This window comes from Benincasa hispida, chromosome 5 (assembly GCF_009727055.1).
Source record: "Benincasa hispida cultivar B227 chromosome 5, ASM972705v1, whole genome shotgun sequence".
Taxonomy (NCBI): Eukaryota; Viridiplantae; Streptophyta; class Magnoliopsida; order Cucurbitales; family Cucurbitaceae; genus Benincasa; species Benincasa hispida.
Window position 1 is genome coordinate 10,103,251 of NC_052353.1, and position 19,696 is coordinate 10,122,946.

At 31.7% G+C, this 19,696-nt stretch overlaps 1 protein-coding gene across 1 annotated transcript; it reads left to right on the forward strand.

The window, feature by feature from the left end:
• Positions 1-11,233: 11,233 nt before the first annotated feature.
• On the forward strand, positions 11,234-14,622 carry LOC120078785 (dolichyl-diphosphooligosaccharide--protein glycosyltransferase subunit 4A). Its single transcript, XM_039033095.1, has 2 exons — positions 11,234-11,387; positions 14,210-14,622. The coding sequence occupies exon 2, from the start codon at positions 14,210-14,212 to the stop codon at positions 14,321-14,323; it is 114 nt and encodes a 37-aa protein (XP_038889023.1). The 5' UTR covers positions 11,234-11,387; the 3' UTR covers positions 14,324-14,622.
• Positions 14,623-19,696: the final 5,074 nt, after the last annotated feature.

Sequence of the window (19,696 nt, forward strand, 5' to 3'; positions counted from 1 at the left end):
TCGGGATTCACCAGTTTGTGTTTCCTTCGGGATTCACCAGTTGGTGTTTCCTTTGGGATAGTTTTGTGTTTCCTTCGGGATTCACCAGTTTTATGGGCATACTTAACTACAATAGGATAGGACTCAGTCTATTATATGTTACATATATTTATGTGCCATATGTGGGTATCTAGAGGACACAGATGCCTAGCCTGACCCTAGTGGTGGGGTTACTTACTGAGTATTTTATACTCATTCTTTCTTATATTGATGTTTCAGGTAAGGGTAGAGATGCACCGACGATGGTGCAGCGGAATTCATGATCGAGCCACTAGGACTAGTTTTTACGCTTCTGCATCATGAGATTTAGAGTTCTTTTCGTGTTTCCCTCAATGTTTAGTTTGATGCGTGAAACTTATTATTAATAATTGTTTTTCATATGCAGTATTAACCTTTATGATTTATGGGTACCCTAGTATTGTTTTTAACAATTGCATTTAATAAATGTCTTTTGAACTTCTCTTGTTTTTAATTAGCATTTATTTCAAATAACTGAGCGTCGTCTTAAATTCTTTGCATGCATTTATTTTAGTAACGACCTTACCTAGGTCCTAGGGGGGTCGGGTCATTACAGTGCATTTGAATTCTCAATAATTTTCTCATCATTATAGACCCTAGATGACCTAATCTGTCATGCCACATAACAAATATATCTGGATTCATTAACTTCAGGTTCATTGTTGCATATGTTTAAATTACTCGTATATAAGTATAATATAATTCGGAAGATAAAGTAGACAACTCTTCCAGTATACGTTTTTTATATGAGACATTAGATATGATATATAGATATTTCATATTATTCTTACTATCAGTCTCAGTATGATAACTATTGCAACGTATAAATTTAAAACTAAGTAGATTTCTCTTTGATTGACTAGAGAACAATGCATTGTCAATTGTAAATTTTATTCCTATAGGCAAAATGATATTTGCTTTTCCAAACCCCTTAGTTAGGTTTTCAAACCTGATATTGTATTGACTTTTGCTTCCAGCATTGTCAGTTTGAAAAAATATTTTCTACTTGTAAGTATTATGTAAGTAGTTGCACTATCTGCCAGATATATAACTTCTTTGCTCCTTTTTTTAATCACCCAATATATGAAAATGACCCATGTTTTTTCATCCAAAAAAAAATACAATAAAAAAAAAACACTTGAAATATACAAAAGTTAACATTTACTAAGAAAGAAAAAACATAAATATGGATTAAAAAAAAAAAACAACATTAAGTCTAGATATTTTCAAAGTCAAAAGAAACATTTGGTATTCCATCAATTGTGTCAATCTTCTCTTCAAGAGATTTATCCAAATTTGTCATATGGGATGGGTCAAATATGTCATTATCTTGGCATGCAAAATTTACTTCCAATTTTTTCTCTTTTTCCTTCAGGGAGGCTTCATAGAGATAGACTAAGTGTTTTGACGTACGATAGGTACGTGACCAATGTCCGGTCATTCTGCATCGGGAGCATTTATTTTTGACACTTTTATATTGTGGAACTTTTCTAATCATTTTGCATGGTTCTTTTGAAATTTGAATGATTAGAATGACCACCACGAAAATAATAATTATTTCTTCCTCTCCTACGGTCATGACCTCCACCACGACCATGACCTCAACCACGATTATTAACATTCACAACATTCATTTCAGGGAATGGGTTATTCCAGTTGGTCGAAATTCATGATTTTTCATCAATAACTCATTATTTTGTTCGGCCACGAAAAGACATAAAGTTAGTTCAAGAATATTGTTTAAAATCTTTTTCTCGATATTACTGCTGCAGGAGCATATTTGAGACAGGAAATGTAGAAAATGTCTTCTCTAACATATCAACTTCAGTAATTTTCTCTTCAAATAACAATAATTTCAAACTGATTTTAAATAATGTGGAGTTGTAATCACTTACAGATTTGGAATCTTGTAGCCTTAAGTGCATACAATCATAACGAGCTTTAGGAAGAATAACTGTTTTTCGATGATCATACATCTCTTTCAATTTTTTCCACAAGATACAAGGATCTTTTATTGTAAGATACTCAATTTTTAATTCTTCGTGAAGATGATGACCAAAGAAAATCATAGCTTTTTCTTTGTCATGATTGGATATCATATTGTCTTATTTAATTGTTTCCCTTAGTTCATAGCATCCAAGTGGATTTCAACATTAAACACTCATGACAAATAATTATTGTCATTAATATCAAGGGCGACAACTTTTAATTGTTTGAGATTTGTCATGACAGCACTATCATAAAATATTGTATTTATATTAAAAATTTAATAGATATTAAATATGCAAAATAACATTACATTTATTAATTATAATAAAGAGGAAAAACTGATCTACCTTTAGGACCAATCTTCCATGGAAGAAACGACGAGAGCTCGTGTTGATAACGTGTTATGAAATTGAAAAGCACAAAGAAAAACATGGATATAGAGAAATATAATATAATAAATAAATAAATAAAATATAAAATAAAATAAAATAACTAAAACAATGAAAATTGGATCATATGAAAAATTGAGTGAAATTTTGAAGTGGATTTCTCACCAATGTGTGTTATTTCAAGATCTACCAAATACTACTATTTATAAGCAAAGTGACAAGTAAGATGTGATAGCGGTTGAATAACACATGAGCAACATATGTGGTAATGGAAAAATGACATTTGACATTAGACACTAAGCATGGACATCTAACATCTATATTTATAATAAAATAAAATATTATAAGAAATAGTCATGAATTTTCTATTCTATTTTAAAAATACCCTTTAACCTTTCAAAAATATTCTTAAACATTAAAAAAAAAAGTTTAAAAATACTCTTACTCAAGTTTGGATGGAAAGTATAAGTCCTTTATTTCAAAAATACTATTTATTAATTATTTTTAAATAAAAAGGTTAAAAAATACTCTTACTGTCACTATATGGGCAGAAGATGTTAGTATATCAAACATTATTTTAAAAATATCTTTGAACTTTTAAGAGTTTCGATAATACTCTTAGCCTTAAAAAATAGTTTGAAAATGTTCTTAATGCTAGTATACTAGGTTAAAAGCATAAAATTTCACAAAAACCAAAATCAAAACCCCCTCCCCTCAAAACTCAACAAAACGTGAATTACTAAATACAAAAAGAAAGGAATATATGTTTGATCATGAGAAATCTTCTTAAGTGATCATAACAAATAAACTAATTTGAAGGACAAAAAAGGATCATCAAAGTCTTCCTCATTAAAAATTTGGTAATATATATGTTTTCTTTCTTTATCCTCCCTCTTGTCATCAAGATTATGACTCAAATTCTCATCGTGTTTATCTTTTTTGGTTCTAGACTCAAACAATCTATATTAACACACATACTCAACTAGCCGTATACAATATTGTTAAATATTTTAAGTCTTAAGATCTATGGGTGGTTTCATTATTCTCTTTCCTCAAAATTTAGTCCATCAAATACTCTAATTTCCCTTGGTCAATTGCTCCAATCCCACCAAAAATAGAAACCCTTGGAGAACGAAACTAATTGTGAGTAATGAACAAGAAGCGTTTTGCTATTTGTATATAACAAAAAAATGTTCAAGTTAAATTTAATTTTGGACTAAATTGTTTAATGTAAATGTTCATTATTGATTTTTTTTAAAGAAAATTTTAGGGTGTTTGAATTGAATTAAGAAAAAAAATGATTTAAAAAAACTCACTTTTATTTAAATATTTTTGATAAAAATTGATTAAAATACTTTTGAAAAGATATTTTGAATGATTGTCAAACACTTTTATTTCTTTCAAATGACTTATTTTTTAAATTAAACATTTGAAAATATAATCTAAACACGTCTTTAATCAACATCCACTTTATCACATTCATTAGCCCTAGAGATGGCAAAACTTTCCGTAGGATCGGGTTCCCGCTGGTCTCCTACCCGATCGAAGCGGGGAATCTGGTCAAATAGGGGATTTAAATTAGGTCCCTAGTTTGGGACGAGGAGGGGACCCCCGCCCCATCTCCGATCCCGAACCCGATCCCCGCCCCTGCCCGATTTTTTTAATTATTAAAATATATAATAATAATAATAATTAAAATTAGAAAAGAAAAACGAAAACAGTAGCTATAAAACTATTTTTAATTATAATTTTCTAATTTTAATTATTATTATTATATATATATATAAACTATTGTTTCAGTTAGTTTTTTTTAATGTTCTAATATAATAAATTTATAATAAAAAAAATTTAAAATACATTTTTTAATTGTTAATTTAAACATATCTAACCATCATACTAATTTATTATATAAAATTTACAATTTCAATATAAATACTAATTTTAGTTAATTTTAAATAATATATAAAATAATAAAATAGAAAGCGATGATTTTTTTTCGTGGGAACTGAATCTTTGACCTTGACCTCGATTCTTCAAAACGGGAAATGAGACGGAGATGAAGATTAAAAATTCCTATGAAAATGGAGATGGAGAGTGCATTTCCACTCCACTCCAATTTCGTTGTCATCCGTACTTAAAAACAGATCGTTTTTTTTTCATTTTAATTTAACAATCTTTTAATAGGAAAGGGATCTTTGAAACCTATCTTAAAAAACTGATATTAAAATAATCCATTTTGACTAAAAAACGAATTTTCCCAAAATAATAAATGTTGAATACGAAAACAAAAGTGGTGGCCTACCTAACTGAAGCTTGGGGATTCGAAAGCACGTGCAACCCACGGATGGATGTGCACATCTATTCACACGTGTGAGCATCTCACATTCTCATTATCTGCTTCTGCCATTTGGCATACTCTAATTATTTTCTAATTCATTTACATTATTTTAAAACTTGGCTCATTTCTTGGTATATAATGCAATTTTAGTTATATATATCCTAAATACTTCGACCGTAATTGACCTGTAAAATTTAAATTCTTTAAACTTTTTTTATTCTATTGAAAAACTTTACCATATTTTTTGGGCATTTAAAAATTCTTTTGAAATTTTTTTGCTATAAAATTAAATACTTTCTATTTATAAGAATTTTTCTATTTTTTGTTATTTTATATTTTTAGCTCAACAATAATACGTGGATAAAAGAACTTAAACTTCATACTTCTTTATTATTGAACTAGTTTTATTAGTTAATGATAAGAATTAAAAATCAAATAAATTATATCTTTGTTCAATTGAACTATGTTGTTCAATAACATTTAATGTCAATAACTTTATGTTTAGGAGTTCAATGTAGGTTCATGAATTTACATCATAAGACCATATTCATATCCATTGAAGAAATGGTAAAGTGGAAAATGATGATTATTTCCTTTTTATATTATATTAAAAAAGAAATTCTGTCGCTTTAAACATGGGTAGTATTCTTTTTTTCCCTTAAATTTTGATGACTTCAATTCATTGACTATTCTATCCATTTGATCATTATAATCTATTTTTTAGACCTCAAGGAACCGTTAGGATTGTAGATATTATTTTATAGAAATAGATATTAAATGTTTGAGTTTTAAATGTGTGAGATAATTAAGGTTTGTGTTTGAATATGGAGGATAATTAATACCTAGAAGTTAAACGAATGTGCTTGTATATAAAACAAGTAACATAGTTATAATTAAGTTTAACTATTTAATATATTGTTATATTGATTAATTATTTAATGAATTAAAATATCATCAAATGAATATTTTTATATTAAACATTATTTAAATAATTTTATTTAATTAATAAAAATAATTAAATAAATATAAATTAATAAAATTTTATATTAAATAGTTAAGATGGTTATCAATGATAAATATATTAGTTGAAATTTATTAAGTCTAATTAAACTTAAAAGTAATAGCTAATTCATACTAATTTATTAATTGACTAGACTCTATCCATCTCTCACGCATAAAAATCCCAGGAGTATGAAGGGTGTTAAAAAAAACCTGTCTTATGGATTTTAAAGTTCGTCAGATAATAATATCCTGAATTTTAAAAATTAAAATTCTGTGAAAAAATCTCATAACAATATGTATGAAACAAACATGCCCTACGAGTTTTATAACTAATCATATAGATTTCAAAGGCCAAAATTAAGATGCCCAAATTTAGTTTCAAATCTCGAATGATGATTAATTAAGGAATATGTTACATAAATATATTATTAGATATACAAATAACAATTATGAACAAATATCAATTCGAGCATTACTTAGTGAATGAGGTATCAATCATCATTTTAAAAATCTAATAAAAATAATAATAATGATTATTTGTATCTACTTTTCAAGAAAATATACAATGGTGCATCTTATGCTCTATACTCATCTTTGCACATCTTACTTCAACCATAGCTTGACAGATAACAAAATTTTCTTACTTTTTATTTAAAATACTTTTTTATATAATTAGAGTGAGATGCATAACGATGGATACATCTTGAAATATACCCGAGGATTACTCTTTCTCAATAATCTATTGCATGTCCCACGAACCATCTTGTAAATTTGAAGAAAGTTTATTCGTGCTAGAAGCTATAAGATCCCTCATTCAATAGTTGTTAAGAGTAAATTATCAATTAAGTTGTTGTTATTTACCGCTTTAATGATATGTATTTGATTATTTTAAGCTATAAGATCGCTCATTCTATAGTCAATGTCTAACTACTAGCTTTTGTTCTTCTTTTGCATGTAATGACCTGCATACTCTTTGGTTGAGGAGGATGTTGTCTTTTTCTTCTATCTTTGTATCCCATGTAGAATGCTGTTCATATTTGCATATTAACATTGATACTTCTTTGCTGTCTAGGTTCTTCATTGGCAAGAGGAGCAAATCAAAGAATTCTCATGCCTTCAAGCATAGCCAACAGATCTCCATCATTTACCCTTGCATCTAACTCTGTTTGCACCTACATAAGATATGAGAGTTTGATTTTTGACCTCCTCCTTTCCTAGAAAACTGGAAACAATAATATTAGTTTTGAGAAGATAATGTGATGCACTATAAAAACTCTTATACATACGATAGCTCAAAATCATATAAAAAACCCTCCTTATATGAGGGAAAATGTGACGTCCATGTTTAGAACGAATATATGAATGAATTGAGATCACATATGAGTAAGAGAGATTATGATGATATGAAAGCATTGTTAAGAAACGCTTAAAAGAATTGATAGTTACTATCTATATCAACAACGTGCACGTTCCTTCTCCACGACTCGATCATAAAAATTCCAAACTTAAGTGTTATTAGCTTAGAGCAATTATATGTTGGATGGGTTCTTGGAAATTTTCCTATGAAGTATGTAAGTGAGGACAAAGCATGTTGAAAGGACTCATATGTTGGTCTATAGGTGTTACAAAAAACCCTATTGACACCAGGTTGGTGTCAGTCATGTGGACACCGAAAGGTTATCTTCAAATTTCTTCCTCTTATAACCATTTCAAACTGGTTGTTCTTTTTCAAAATCTTTACATTAAGGTTTCTTTTCCAAAAGAATATCATCAGAAGATCATGATTGTGATTTCTTTTGTATAAGTCGATGGGCCAAACATGCTAATGAACGATAAATCACTCTCTTTCTAAACTATGACAATATCATATTATTTCATAGAAGTGCATACAATTTTATCTTATACATAAAATGGACCCATAATTAGATGCAACATCAAAGATACATCAATATAGGTTGGTTAACATAAAACGGCAAGGTTGCACACATAACAAATCCCAGCTGATCCTTGTAGGAAGAGAGAGGCTCATCAATTGGTTTCTTAGGTGTAATATCCTTCACCATTTCCTGATAGGCCTTCCTCTCTGCTACATCTGCAAGCTTCTTCAGTCTAACTCTGTATACACATATCAATAAGTTAACTCAGTCAACATTTTGGTATTAAATACTCAATCGGCTTACGTGCATCTCGACTAATCTCACAAGATAATCCACTTAACTATACAACATTTTGGTATTGAGGAAACTCGTAGGATATTAAATCCTAGGTAGGTGGGTACAAGAAAAGTGACTAAAAGACTCGAATAATTTATATAATTTGTGTGCTCTGTGTTTAGTTCAAATCCATGTCAAGGTTCTTGGAGTTAATGTACCACTAGTTTGAGCATTCATGAACACATCAGCATATAACCAAACATTGAACTCATATTTCATCTCACTTCTCTCTTCAAGCTAAAGATCTTCCAATAAGATAACTTCTTTTGAACATTGATTATACCCCAATGTTTAGACATTTCCAAGAATCCCTTCATTAATTTGGATTTCCTTCCTCCACTTTTATCATGAAATCATCACTCCGCCAGCTAAAACCATCTGAGCAGAATTTGCCAATACATAAACTTCGTATAGAACTAAATGAATAAGATCCAAAAATTAAAGTATACACACCTTCTCCCTCGGTTTAGGGGTTGTAAAGAGAAACTCCGATCCAGCCAAAAGACAGAGCAAGTCCGACCGGGTGAACGATTCGGTAGGAAACCAGATAGCTCTTAGCTCGGCTTATACGGAATGTTGGCTCGTGAAGAGAGACTTGAAGCAAGCTGCCGGAGTTCATCGAAAATTCACGTGTCTATGGACGCAGAGACCATATATGAGCGAATTGCTTCTATGTTAGATAGAAGAAGACCAGACGGATGTGTCCGGTCGTTGATCATCGTAGAAAAGGGCTTTGAGGTTCAAGAACAATGATTTGGTGGGTAATTGCTGGCGCAATTGCAGCAGCAGCGAGGAAGACAGGGAGAGTAGAAAGAAAGGGGCGATGTCGGTAGAGGCGTGGGATTGTGGCGGAGAGAGTACCGACGGGTGGTGGCCGGAGTATCCACACTTATAAAATGGTTGAATCGTAAAAAAATAGTTCGAACTGTACAAGCATGATGACAGTTGAGTTACGCTCCGGTTGACAAATACTAACATTTTACTTAATCACATTCACTTATATTGACTACTTTCTCTATCCTCACTCACACTTCTTGATATTTTCATACTTCTATTTCTTTTTCTCCTCGTCAAACACGAGAAGTAGAGCAAATTTCCTCGTTCCTCCTAGCCTCGTGCTCTTGATAAACAGTCGGAAGGTGGCTAAAAGTACAAACGTGAGAGTTTGTTGGAGCGAGGATGATAATAGAATGAAATACTAGTGTGAGCATCGTCGAAACGGAGGATGAACAAGGCCACAAGTACAAACAAGAGAGGAAGAGAGGAAGGAAGAAGTGAGAGAGAGGGAAGGAAGAATGCATCGTGAGCTTGAGAGGGAGAAAGGAGTGAATGAGATGGATGGAGAAAGTAATTAGGACATTTTAAGTGGTATGTGACATAAGTGGTATGTGGCATTTACTGTGTTCCAAATTCGAATAACTCGATATTAATACAATGCAGATTGAGTCATTCGTACAAAAAAAAAAAAAAAACTCTCAAAACAACTCTCATAAGTTTTTGCAATTAAAATTCATGGACAGAAACTTGTATTATTCAAGTGAATTAAACACAAACGATGCATTTGTTAACCATACCTATTATTTTCTTCTTCCATTCAAATTTCAACCTCATGCCTCTGATTTTGATTTTCTTCATCATTTTGTGTGAAATCTCTCAAGGATGACTTGATGAATACAATTGATTCTCTTAAAAATGATTTATATTTTTCATTTGGATGGTTCATTACTGTAAAAAAATAAAAAATTTAAATGATTTATATTTTTCATTTGGATGGTTCATTACTGTAAAAAAATAAAAAATTTCTTTTGAGAGTTTAGACCATATCATATATATCTAACTCCACTTCCAACAACCATTACTGATGACCACTTCTATTACCTTCATCACTAATTACATGTAACATCTATTATATATATATATAAATGTCATAATCCAAAAATGTTAATTATGCAAATATTATTGTAGCTCTAATTGATATGTCATTGTCATCTTGATGTCTAAAGTTCAAATCTCCTTGTATTCTCGTAAATATTATGGTGGTTAAATTGAAATTTTATAAGGCTAAATTATAAAATGTACCCTTAAACTTTGAACTTTGTGTCAAAAACACCTCTAAACTTTCAAAAGTTTCAAAAATATCCTTAAACTTTAAAAAAGAATTCAAAAATACTTTTAACATTAGTTTTAGATAGAAACTGTTAGTGTTTGTTTCAAAAATACCCCTAAATTTTCTAAAGTATAAAAAAATATCCTTAATTTTTTTTTTTAAAAAAGTTCAACAATACCATTACTATTAATATACGAAAATAGTCAATACCTCATTACAAAAATGGCTCTAAAATTTCAAAAAAGAAAGTATTAAAATGCTGCTATCGTTTTTTAATGCAATAAGAGGTCAGGGGATTTGAACCTTGGTTGCTAACTATTGAGCTATAAGTGTTTAGGTGATCCTACCGTTAGTATATTAATTAGTTTTGAAGTTTTCTCAATTAAAAAAGAATCAATTTTAAAGCAAATTATATAGATATTCTCATTTTTTTTTTATATAGATACTCTAATTTTTTTCCTATTTGTCCAATTATTACACTAATTTTCTCGAAAACCAAAATAAAAACCAAAACTTTAAGTCAAAACATAAAATCCCACAAAATCTCATAAAATTAAAAAAAAAAAAATCTCCCTTGAAAACATTACAAAATGATAAATAGCCATTTTTTTTTCAAAAATGTATTTTCCTAGAACACATAATCAATTATTAACGTACAACTTGTTAAAACATTTAAGTCTTTAGATTCCTTGGTACTTCCAATATTTTTTTTTTCTCGTTATAGTCTATAGTCTATATATCCTAACTAAAGTGCACAATTTTATTTATTTATTTATAGATAAATTCAAATAATTAATAAAGAGAGTAAGAGAGCATTGAAGAAGAGAGGGGAGAAAAAGGAGAAAACATAGAAAAGTAAGAGGATATTAACCGTTCTTATTTATATAGTGACCATAAGGGTAGTTTTTAATCTTTTTTTTTTAAGTTTAGGAGTATTTTTGAAAATTTTCAAAATTCGAAGGTATTTTTGACACAAAACACAAATTATTTACCTCCAAAACTTACGACTATGATACTTTAAAATTTTTGAAAGTTTAACGATATTTTAGATACAAAGTACAAAGGTTAGAGTATATAGTATAATTTAGCCATTTTATAAATATAAATAAACACATATATAAATGGCCCCAAGAAATGAAATATTTTACGAAGGGACCCCAAAAGAATTATTATCTCGGCCTCCCGAAATTGCTTGCTCCCGCCTCTGGCTTTCTGAGTCGACCGCACGACGCTCGCTCCGCTGCAGTTCTCATCTTCTTTCTCGGCAGTTAGCAACTCAACGATTTACCAGAGTAATTCAACTCTTTCTCTGTTATTTTCATTTACATTTCTCCACTTGAGTCCATGGATTTTGATTGCATAATTTTGTTGAAATCATCCAGATCTACCGAGCTTAACCTTGTAATTTCCCTTCAGAATTCAGTGACAACCCCTAAGAATTCTGTTTGTTGGGTTCCTTTTTACGAATAATTTCCCCCTTTTCTATAGCTTCTAAGACACGATTTCCCAATTGGTGACACCGTCTATTGTTTAGCAACGCCGCTTGGAATTGACCATTCCCGATCATTTCAATTTTGGCCCTATTTGGATTGTACAAGCTAAGGGTTATTGAATTTGGCTTTCAGAGGGTTTTTGGAGTTATTAGATCCTGTTCGTAATATCCCATTTTGATAAACATGTTGAAATAAATTGTACGTGACTTTTTGTATCCTTTCGATTCCATGAGTTACAATATTTCATGATTGGTTGAAAAAGGATATGACTATTAGAATCAACATGAATTAGTCCATAAATATGTTTTTTCTCGAATTAGATTTTCACTTTTCCATTAGCTCATTTGTCCCATCAAACTTTTCTCACATTTAAAATTCATTGAAGTTCGGTTATCAAGACAATAGAGTTTGTTAGATCTTGTGAACGAGGCATTGCTTCCATAGAAGAGGTAATCTATTCTATCCTGAGAGATAATTACTCCTTACAACTTAGCATTGTAGTGAGTAAAATTGTCTTTAGGAGACAATGTAAATTCGCTGAGCTTAGATATTCTCTTATATACGAGGTTTTCTATTTTCTAGTTTTATATGATAGTTTTTATAATAACGAAACATAGCATAATGTGGTTAGTATGGGTCGTAATAACCGCAATGGCTAACTTAGTTACATAGTATGCTAACTATCCTGGGAATAACTTAACCTACTTAAGACATCATATTTTCGATCAAAAACTCATTAGTTCAAATCTCCAAATCCAGCTAGCTCAACTTTCACATGTTGTTGTACCCACAAAGAGAGCTTGGCGTTCTGAAGGATTAATCTGATGAAACCTGAAGTTCTACATTAGTTTGATGGCTCTTAATTCTGGAGTAGATCCGTTCTGGTTATACCACCTAGAGTGCCTCCTCCAAACATGATTCATGTCATTATATAGTAAAACGTGTAGGGAGTTTGGTGCTGGGTTGATTGGATTTTTCTTTGAAAGTACCATCATTTCTTTTGTATGGGGAACTCTAGCACTATGTTTTCTGCTGCTGAAAAACTGAGTGCTTATTGTGATATGCATGTGATGATATTTGTGGTGGTTCTTACACTCCTGAAATCCACCCACTTAATTATCATATGAACGGAATGAAATGGAAACAAAGAACAACCCTTTAACCACCTCAATAGGAGTCACCGAACAACTATCTTGAAGAACAAGAATCCCACTAGAAGCCCACTCAAACTCAAGGCCCGCCCACCCATCCTTTCTTTTACCCCAAAGACTCCTCACTAATTGATGACAATAATATTGGCGATTGGTTTCCACAAGAATGGCAATATTTGGGTTCTCTTGGGTAACTTCCTGCTTAACTAGACTACCCTTCCCTGCACGAAACCACTTTCATCATAAAATCAACTTTGGTGGAAGCTTCCTTCCCTTTGTACCTAACCATACACTCCAGCTTTCTGAGTTCCCTAACCAACTTCTTACTTCCCTCTCCTTTCTTAGAAGTTTTACCTCAGTGGAGACAGGAAATTCTCTATCAATCCCTTTCTCCACCCCGAGAGTCATTTTCCAATAACACCCTCATTAAAGGGGAGACCCAGAAACCTTAGAGTTCGAAAAGGAAAAAGGATCTCCCAAAACCACCCCATACAGATGACCTCCCCTCCAAGCCCAATACCTGAGGCAATGGGGACACAGGAGAAAATGCCAAAACTCTCTCCCAATGAATAAAAAGTCAGATGGGGCAAGGCACTATAAAAAACTGAGAAGGAGTTCAAAAGCATATGGGCAATCGAATTAGGGACAAAACTCAACTAACCATCCCCTGACGACAAGGCAAAGGAAAAAGACAAAGGGCCTCTGATTTCTCAATTGCTTACTCAATTAGCAATTGAGAAAGGGCTCCGAACTCGAGCAATTTTGTGAGTTGTCCTTTCTTTGCATCATCATGAATCATTTTTAGCACTTCAAAAGAGGTACAACCAAGCTTGTCTTTTACGTGTTAATATTGACCAATGTGTCAATGAAATGCTGATAGGCTCAAGATTCTTACACTTTATTTGCAGTAATGATTCTAGAAGTAGTCGTATGGATACTTGTTTTCAACTGTCTAGTTCCTAGAGCATATTCAGAGTGGAGAGTGCCAAGGAAACAACGTTGCACATTGTAGAGGTGTAAAAGAAAAGGGAAAAAAAGGAAAAAACTTCTACTCAATTTGATGAGGAAAAGAATAAAAACTAAGTTGAGATCATTTTTGTTGATATTATGTTAGTGTTGGTGTTGCCAAGAAACTAAGCACATTCCATATGTTACTTCAATTTGTTATATTGGGCTTAGTGTAATTTCTGCAGAGTGGCAAGATTTTTGAAATGTTAGAAATCTGCTAGTTTTGCCAGGAATTCTTAATTTTTCTTTCTTTCTTTTTTTTTTTTTTTTTTTTTTTTTTTTTTTTTTTTNTTTTTTTTGATAAGAAACAATTTCATTGATTAAATGAAATATCCAAAGTTATCCAAAGGTACATGTGGACCCCAATTCTTAATTTTTCTTTTATTTGTTAATATTATCATTCTCAATTTGAACTCACAGATGTTTGAAGAATTGTTAATATTTAACTTGATTGTTTTACAGATGTTTGACGATCAAGATCTTGGCTTCTTTGCAAATTTTCTTGGGATCTTTATATTTATATTGGTAATAGCATTTCACTATGTGATGGCCGATCCAAAATATGAAGGCAACTAAATCATTTCCCCGAATTTTCTTCACCATGGAGACAGCTTCCGAAAATGAGTATAACTTGATGGACTTTACACAAACACCATTTTGGATCGCCGTTGTTGGTTTGCATTATCTACTCTTCCTTTTGCTATACTTTCACTAGATCAAAATGTTACTGTTTTTCATAGTATAGATGTTAATATTGCTCGACGGTGATGACATTGTTATCTTCACAAATGAAGCCTTATTTCATGCTGCTGCCAGATATTTTAGTGTTTTTATAATAATAACTCTAAGTTAGTACTCTTTCTTTTTGTTGCTTACCGATGTTTGTTTATTTGCCTTTAAAACTTAGATAACTTTGAAAAGGATCTATTAGGTCCTTGATTTATTATTTATTTATTTAAATTTTGTGTTTATAAGTTCTTGAAATTTAAAAAGTATATAATAGGTCTTTAAACTTTTACTTTTCTATCCAATAGATCCTTGGACTTTTATTTTTTTTGTGCCTAATAAATTCTTGATTTATCCACTAATTTTTCAAAATTATGGATTTATTAGCCACGAAATTGAAATTTAGAGTTACTAGCCAATAAATTATTTAGCTGTAGATTTTTTTAAGTATATTAGTTATTTGGGACTAGTAGACATAAAACTGTAAGTTCAGAGATCTATTAAACATTTTTAAAGTTCAATCATGTTGGATATAAAATTGAGATCTAAGAAACTTATTAGACACTTTTGAAAGTTTATGAATTGAGTAGACATAAATCTCAAAAGTTTAAATTTGTAACTTATCCTAATTAAAAAAAAATATTTGAGGATTATAATAGTTAGTGGAACTAATTTTCTCTAATTCAAGTGTGAAACATTTCTCAAATTTTTAAAATAGAAGGTGTGATTCTTATTTTTTCCGTGAACTTTATTATTTGCCAAAGCAACATCTTGGTGATAATTGACATGGATACTTTCTTTTGACTTTGAAGTTTCTATCTCTCATCTTGCATTTTTTATTCGAAAAGAAAATTGAGAAAAAATGCCCTTTTAGTCTTGAGGTTTGGTTTAAGTTGCATTTGGATCTCCGAGTTCTTAACAAATTTACTTTGAGATTTGCTTTTTGTAACACTCTTAGTCCCTCCATTAGGTTTTTTTGTAACAACCCATTTTTAATTTAAAAAATATATATTTTTAATAATAACAATAATAATAATTCAATATAAGTTCTTGAGTTAACCAAAAAAAAACAAAAAAAAATGATGGAAGGACCAACAGTGCTACTAATACCAAATTTCAGGAGTTTGAAAACTGGTAACCCAAATAGCATCTAAACCAAACTTATTTTTTAAGAAAAAATATGATCCTACAAATTTTGTGTGATCCAAGGAAAATGACATTGGCCATTCAAGGGGAAACAGTTACAAACGGAGATATTTTTAGAAAGGCATGTGGGATTGTAGTTTTTTTTAATTCTCATTGGTTGCTTTAAGTTGGTACTAAGCTTTTATGTCTTAGTTTTCATTTTTATTGGCTTAAAATTGGCTATAACTCAGCATGCACAAAACCCATGTGTGTTTCAATTTTATGAGTACTCTTTTTTTTTCCTTAACTATTCTATAAAAAGGTGTTCTAACATTTTAGAGATGTTTGGTTCACCAACATGAGTTGAGTTGGTATAATATATCAATTCATTGTTTGGTCCATCAACTTTAAATGTTGGTGGAGTTGAGTTGGTATAATTTACCAACTCACCCCAACTCACCCCAATTCTCCCTTTTTCACATGTTTTCAGTGGCTCTACCCATCGGTCATTGTGAGAACTAACTTCGGGCTTCGACAACCACCTCCGATGAAAATTATGGCGACGAAATCTAGACTCCGACAACCACATCTAATGAAAGCTCCGATGACTAACTCCAAGCTCCGACAACCTTCACGCGACCAACTCCGACAACCACCTTGGTGACCCAACTCTGACGATCACCTTCATGCTACCAACTCCAACGACCAATTGGCGCCGACGACAAACTCTGATGACCAACTTGTTGGTTTTTATGTACTAAAACTCGCAGTTTATAAAATGATAAACATTTTCTATAATCAATATACTTATTATTGATTTCATAAATTGTATAAAAATCTAAATTCAATAAACTAAAACCAATGACTATTGTATGAGTATTTGAACTTTATGTGGAGACATAAAAGTGGATCAGGTTCGAGTAAATAGTCAAAATGATCTATGCTACATGAATAAGGTTGGGTACCTTATTCTGGTAACACCATTGGATGCGACCTACTCTGTAGTTGTTACAAAGAGTTATAAAGTGCCACATACGATGTGATACTAATTCGTACATGTTATGATATGAGGAGTGGAGGCGTCCTATGCAATGAGTTTACATAAGATCCACCAAGAAATAAGTCATTCTTACTTTATAACATTGTTTACTATTTAAAACTGAATATTTCACCTAGATGACCTAGGTAACTAGATCTTAATCCTGAACTAACTATGAACTTTTGTTTATTTAGGATTGCCCTTAGATTTGCATAGGTGAGGGTTGACTCAACAACGTCGGCTCAATAAGACTCCCATTTCAGGGGTAAGACCGGATAGATAGTTGGGGACATAGGGTGCAAGACGGAGTTCACGCCTACCCAATTTAGGAATAAGAGAAATGTTGTTCTCTCAAGTACTGAATCCAGGTCTTGAATAAGAGGCCCCACCCTCTCACTAGGTTGAGAGAGTTTGGTTTAGTGATTGGATCACAAACCAGTTGTTCATTAGAGGATCAGTAGGGACTTAGGAATAAAACGTAATCTCGGGGGTAAAACAGATATTTGATCCAGTCGTTATTACGAACAATTCGTGAAGGGTTGACTTGCTGATTATGGTTAAATCATGTGGACATAATATATCTATCGTGAAGAGAGTGCAACTATGAGCTTTAATGGAGTGACCCATTAGTTAACGAATGAGGATTAATCTGGTCTAATGAGTTTAGCCAATTAATCTCGGATCGTTGGAGCCCATGATCTGTAGTTCCGCGAGGTCCCCCTACTAGCTCGTAACAGACTAGCTCTAGAATATTGTGATAAGTTAATTTGAAAAATTAATTTCATATTTGATATTAAATTAATTAAGTTTTATTTAAATAATTAATTTATGAAATTAATTAAAATTTTCATTTTTTAAAATCAAAATAGTTTTTTTTATTTTAAAATCAAATTTATGATAAAATTGAAAAGGAGAAAAAAAAAACAAAACACTTAAATGGAAAATGTTGATTTTCCATTATTCATTTCATCACTAGCTCACACAAGAATGCATTCACTTTGCCTTGTCTTCTCCAAGCATGAGCTGCAACTCATGCAAGTCTTTCCTTTGCATGTTGATCTGCAATATAATGAAGGGATTGGAGTGAAAATCGGGCATGCAATCTATAGAGAATTTGAAAGAAAATTCGATTTGAGGAAAAAGTTATTCAACAAAATTACTACAGTGAGCATTTCTTCTTCATCCATTGATTCAAGCTTGTTTTGAGTCACACAACTCAATCTAGAGCACCAAGAGAATAGCGGGGAAGATCTTGAGGTGGTTTGCAACAAGATTTGGAGAAGATAATAGCTGGAGAAGGAGTTTTGAAGAAATTCTACAAGAGATATGTCTTGAAACTCATTTGTTTTTCTGCAAGAGCATGTTTTATATTTTGCCAAAAGTAGTGAATTTAAGTGCTTAGATGATTCTTGTGCTTCCGCCGTTGCTGATACAATCCTACAATTGGTATCAGAGCATCATATAAGAATTCAATTCGGTTTAATTTTGATTTGGTGGGTATTTTATATTAGAAATATGAAACTGATGCACTGATATGGTTTTCTGAGTTTTGGCATTTTAATTCTCTTTAATTTCTCATTTAAATTTGTAATTGGCTCTTGTTTGATAAGCTTTTATATGTTAGCAAGAGTCTGTAATTTATTTGAAGTCATTAGAGTCAAAATTAAGATGTAATTGAAGAAACAAGTGAAAGAGGCCAAGTTGTTGTTCCAGTTTTCAGCTTCTGCTCAAAATCGTTGTTGAGGTTTCAGTTGCTAAACGATCATCTAGTTCCAGACGTTACACGATGTGAAGAAAAGCTAGACGATCGTATAGCAATGGGCGCTAGTTGTTGTGATGTTGAATGCTAGACGATCATGTACCTACAGGAGCTAAATGATATGTTCAACTTGCTATACGATAGTACTAAGCGATCGTTTAACTTTAGTGTGGGAACTAAGCGATACGTTGAATTTACTATACGATGGTACTACACGATTGTTTAGCTACAATGCGCGCTAAGCGATGCGATAAAGTGATATGCGATAGCGCTAAGCAATCGTTTAGATGCGGAGCTAAGCGATCGTGCAGACGAAATGCTAAGCGACGCGATAATGTTCTATACGATGGAGCTAAGCAATCGTTTAGCTACGACAGATACTAAATGATGACATGAAGCGCTAGACGATGGTGTTAAGTAATCGTTTAGTTCTATACGATAGAACTAAGCGATAGTTAAGCGATGGAGTTGAGCGATCGTGTAGTTCTATATGATAGAGCTAAACGATCGTGTAGCTTTGGCAGACACTAAGCGATCGTGTAGTTTTATGCGATAAAGCTAAACAATCGTTTAGTTGAGGCAAACACTAAGTGATCGTGTACCCCTTTCACAACATAAGACGATGGAGCTAGACGATTACCTTTAGCTCTACACGATTGACCTTTACAAGACTTTGAGGTTGGACCGAGAGCAGTCGGTTCGACCGATTTTCTCAAGGTCTAATCCGGTTTAGCCTCAAAGTGTTTTTGCCTGGTTCGGTTTAGACTTTGATGGTCCGGTTCAAGATACTTGGATTCGGTTTGGAGCGGTTCGAGCGGTTCAAAGGTAGTTTTGAAGCTGATTGTAATAGTTAGCCTTCTATGTTTTTGCCAAAACTAAAGCTATATTAGTCCGTGTTTAATTATTTATTCATTTGATGCATGTTATAATTAAATAAATCTTGTATGTGCATATAGTATGTCATTTAGATTTAAAATCCCATCATAGGAAGCATGTTACATGTATTGAAAGTATGTTATAATTGTTACAATATATAATATGCATGTTAGGGTTTCTTGTATTTAATATAAATGTTATATTAAATGTTGAATGCCTCGTGTATGTTATGGATGTTTAGCATGTCTAAAGTTCTATAAGTTGTTATAAAATTGGGTTAGACATTTAAAATCCATAATCAACAGCTGCATGCTCACGTAGGTTGGCCACTGTTTTAATGGTTAAAACTTATAAAACCTAGATTACAAACTCTTTCGGTATATAATCCTATCTAAGGCTGGGGGTACTTAAGTTGACGGTTTAT

Excerpts from the sequence above, each read along its gene's own strand:
- LOC120078785 (XM_039033095.1), top strand. The coding sequence starts at position 14,210 with ATGTTTGACGATCAAGATCTTGGCTTCTTTGCAAATTTTCTTGGGATC.